At 57.3% G+C, this 3,912-nt stretch overlaps 1 protein-coding gene across 1 annotated transcript; it reads right to left on the bottom strand.

The window, feature by feature from the left end:
* Positions 1-247: 247 nt before the first annotated feature.
* Positions 248-2,536, bottom strand: PRMT6 (protein arginine methyltransferase 6). The gene has a single exon (XM_081120860.1). The coding sequence runs from the start codon at positions 2,528-2,530 to the stop codon at positions 1,337-1,339; it is 1,194 nt and encodes a 397-aa protein (XP_080976986.1). The 5' UTR covers positions 2,531-2,536; the 3' UTR covers positions 248-1,336.
* Between the last annotated feature and the right edge of the window lie 1,376 nt (positions 2,537-3,912).

The raw sequence follows: 3,912 nt of genomic DNA, 5'->3' as shown, positions 1-3,912 counted from the left end.
TCATATGCATTGAATGGAAGGGCAGAAAACTCATTACAAACAAAACTGCTGGAGCACTTCAGGCCAGTTTCTCACACCTGTTTCCTATTAGCATACAAAAGCCAACAGCCTGAAAAAACCCTCCACTCAGCAGTTTGACTGACCCTGAAGCTATATTCTGAAGGGGCTTTAACACTTTCCTTAAGAACTGACCGTATTACAAAGGCCAAAGCACTGCCACTCAGAGTACACCAGACTTCTTACTTCTATGAAGACAGAAAGCCAATGTTTTATTTGCCACAGGGAGGAGGGGGGGGAACATCGGTGAGATAAATTTGATAACATGACTCACACGTTACAAATGACTTCCCTAAATTCACAGCTTTCACATTTGGCTGAGCTAAAAAGATAAACCCTAAAAAGGGAATTTTCACTTGGTGGTAAGTAGGCCAAGTCACATGATCCACCTAAGTGAGGGAGCCTAGAGGACCAGTGAACTTGTCAAGCTGGGAAAATATTTTCTTAGTCAGTGAGCTTAAATGATTTACCCATGGTGATGAAAAGGCCCTGAGTCAGGTTTTGAAATGTCCTCTTGCAGCCCGTTCCATAACATCACACAAAAATGTATTGTGGAAAATACATGAAAGAGTTTCTTGGTTAAATCTTAATAGTACAGCCAAGAATAAAAAAAAACAAACAACAACTATACTACTTCACTTTCAGGCCTTTCTCAATTCCTCAGGTAGGTTGTACAGTTATATATAAAACCTATTTAACGTGTTCATCGACTTTAGCGCCTTATGGAAGTAGTAAGTGTAATGAGAACAGGGCTGTTTAAACTGCTTTCTCAGTCTCCCCCCTCCCATGGCCAGTAGTAAAGCTTCTTTAAAAGACCAGGAAGAAGTCCTGTAGCAGAGGCCACAGGGAAGGGAGGGAATTCAGAAAAAGAAAGGAGGGCTCTGGAGAGAGAGTCTAGTTATCCTGGAAGCTTGCGGAGTCTAACTCTAAACGTTTACCTGTCTCCCTGGCCTCAGGCTGAGAGAAGGTGTGAGGTTTCAGGAGTGTGCACGAACCTTCATAAAGTGACATTTTATTTCGTGTTTTTTTTTTTTTCTTTTTTTCATGAAACAAACAAAAAACAGAAATACAAGTGCTTGGTATACCACATACTTTTGAGCTTAAAAAGCCTATTCGTCAACTCGCTGTTTCCATCGCTGAGGGCATCAGGGTCATTCTAAAAATAGAAGAATCTCGTCCAGGTGAGAGTGAATCACTCTCCCTCCCCGGGAGCCAGGGGGGCAAAGGCAGGCAGGCGCAAAGGCCCCTCGTTGCAGCGGGGAGGTGGGGGGGGCCCTTTCTACCGCGCGGGCCCGGCCGCCGCCTCCTCGGGAGGCAGCGGGGCCGCCAGGCAGTGCTCGTCGTCCATGGAGAAGTCCTTGGTCTTCTCCTCCTGGTCGCCCACCCGGTAGCGCAGCAGCACGCGCAGCAGCCGGTGGTTGAGCGGCGAGGGCAGCAGCGTGATCTCCCCGGAGACGTCCGTGTCCTGCTCCACGGGCACCGGCTCGTCCAGGTAGAGCAGCGCCTGCCGCCAGTGCGTGGCCGGGTGGAAGGGCGACGTGCACAGCACCACGGGCGGCTCCGAGTCCCCCGGCGGGAAGGTCACCTGGAACCAGAAGGCGAAGCCGTGCAGGGGGGCGGAGCCGTAGCAGCGGAAGCGGAAGCGCCCGCCCACCCCCGCCGCCAGCTCGCGCTCCAGGCCGGCGCGCGCCAGGTCCAGGTGCGCGAAGCGCTGCGGCTTGGCCAGCACGTCCTCGCCGCTCAGCTCCTCCACCACGATCGCCGAGTGGCCCATGTGGCAGCGCGTGGCGAAGCCCTTCAGGCAGCTCATGTCCACGCCGTACAGCTGCCGCACGTCGTCCCAGAAGCCCAGGCGCAGCTCCAGCGCGTGGTCGCTGACGGGCGCCAGGAAGAGGTCGGCCGACAGCGGCAGCAGCAGGCCGCCCTCCCGCAGCCAGCGGGCGCGCGCGTGCAGCACGGAGCCCAGCATGGACTCGTGCAGGAGCCCGTAGCCCATCCACTCGCTCACGATGGCGTCCACCGGCTCGGGCAGCTGCACCGTCTCCACCGGGCCCGGCAGCACGAGCACGCGGTCCTCCAGCCCGTTGTGCCGCACCACCTCCCGGGCCTGCTGCCAGATGGCGCTGGCCTCCACCGCGTACACGCGCCGCGCGCCGGCCTGCGCGCAGAACAGGCTGAGGATGCCCGTGCCCGCGCCCACGTCCAGCACCGCCTTGCCCCGCAGCGCCGCGCCGTTGCGCAGGATGCCCTGGCGGTAGGCGTCGGTGCGCGTGCGGTCCGCCAGCATCTCCTCGTGCACCGTGATGTCCGAGTAGCACTCGTAGTACAGCCGGTCCCGCTCCCGCCAGGCGCACCGGCGTCGCGGCGGGGCGGCCGCCCCCGCCTCGCCGCCATCTTCCCCCGCGGCGCCCTCCCCTCCGCCACAGCCGCCTTCCTCCGAGTCGGGCTTCCGCTTCTTCTTGGGCTGCGACATCTTGGCCGCTGCGGCCGGCTCCCGGCGGGCCTTGCGCGGCGCGGCGCGGGCGCCGGGGAGCGGGGGCTTCTGGGACTTGTAGTTCGCGCCCCGCCTGCCGCCCGCTGCGGGTCGCGGGGCCGCCCGCCTGGGACCTGCGCTCCAGTCTCGTCCTTGGCGTCCCGGGGCCCCCTTTCCACGCAGCGGCCCCGCAGTCTGCGATTCTCCACGCTCCCCGCTGTCCCCCGGGCCGCGGTGCCCTCCGGCCCCCTCTCCCTTCCAGAAGTGGACACGCCCACTCAACACTCTGGACCCCCGTGGCGCCGTCTGCCTGCTTCCCAGGCTTTATCCCCGCGGAACCCCGGCGGCACCTCACCTGGGCGGTCGGGGCCCGTAACGCTCTCCTACCTGAGATTTAGAAACTGCACCGCAAGTGTTTCTCTTCTGTCCTGAGTGGCCTCAGGGGGCAAGGCAGGTGTAAGTGGGACGAAGGAAAAACCCCGAGAACCTCAAACCCTGGTTCTGATCGCAGGGAGACCGCGGATCAACGGAGTGGTTGGGCCGGTGCGCGGGCGCTCGGTTCTCAGTGACCCACCGCCCAGGGCACAGGGCATCTTCAGGCCGCCCGAGAATTCGGTTTTCGGGCTCTTTTTTTTTCTTTCAGGGGAATAGTTACTTGCTCATTTCTGTGGTTTATTCGAGAATTAAGCCTTGGGAAGGGTTCAGGTGCCCTGAAGCCCATCGCCAGGTGTAGTCTGGTCGCCAATTACAGAACCTGCCCCCCGCCCCCCTTACAACAGTCCTTCATCCCCGTGACCGCTTCCCACTGCCGCTCCGTTTTCCCCTGTGTCTGGGCAAGACTGGGACCCCCTTCCCCTTCTGGCAGTCAGCCCTCAGCTGTTAATCTCACACCTCTGCCGTTCACCGTAGAAGTAAACTGTATTTTGAATATGTGTGATGTCTATGTGAGTGTGTTCTTAAGAAGGTGAGAATCCCATTTTTCTCTGCTAAAAATAACATCACATAGAAGGAAACTGACTATTTTCTTGTAGTGAGGAACTCTGTTTAACCAGTGGGCCTTTTATTCCTTTTATCTTGGGGAAAGTTCCTTCACCCCATTCTCGCTAACCTGTCATTTGATGGAAGAGGGTTATTCACCTCAACTCACATCCTCAGCTGTACTTCTACGGCTCTCAGTCCTGGCTGCTCAGTACAATCCTCTGTGGAGTTTGAAAAACAACAACAACACACCTATCTATGCCCCTGTCCCACCTCAAACGGATTAAATCCCAACCACTGCAGTAGAGGAGGGGGGCGGGGTACATCGTTTTTAAAAGAATAGAAAATATTAAATGCATAAAACGAGTAAAGCTGAATGTTATTTCATGAAACTTGTTTCAGTT

Source organism: Miniopterus schreibersii, assembly GCF_964146895.1.
Source record: "Miniopterus schreibersii genome assembly, chromosome: 19".
Classification (NCBI taxonomy): Eukaryota; Metazoa; Chordata; class Mammalia; order Chiroptera; family Miniopteridae; genus Miniopterus; species Miniopterus schreibersii.
This window is presented reverse-complemented; position numbering and strand designations above follow the sequence as displayed.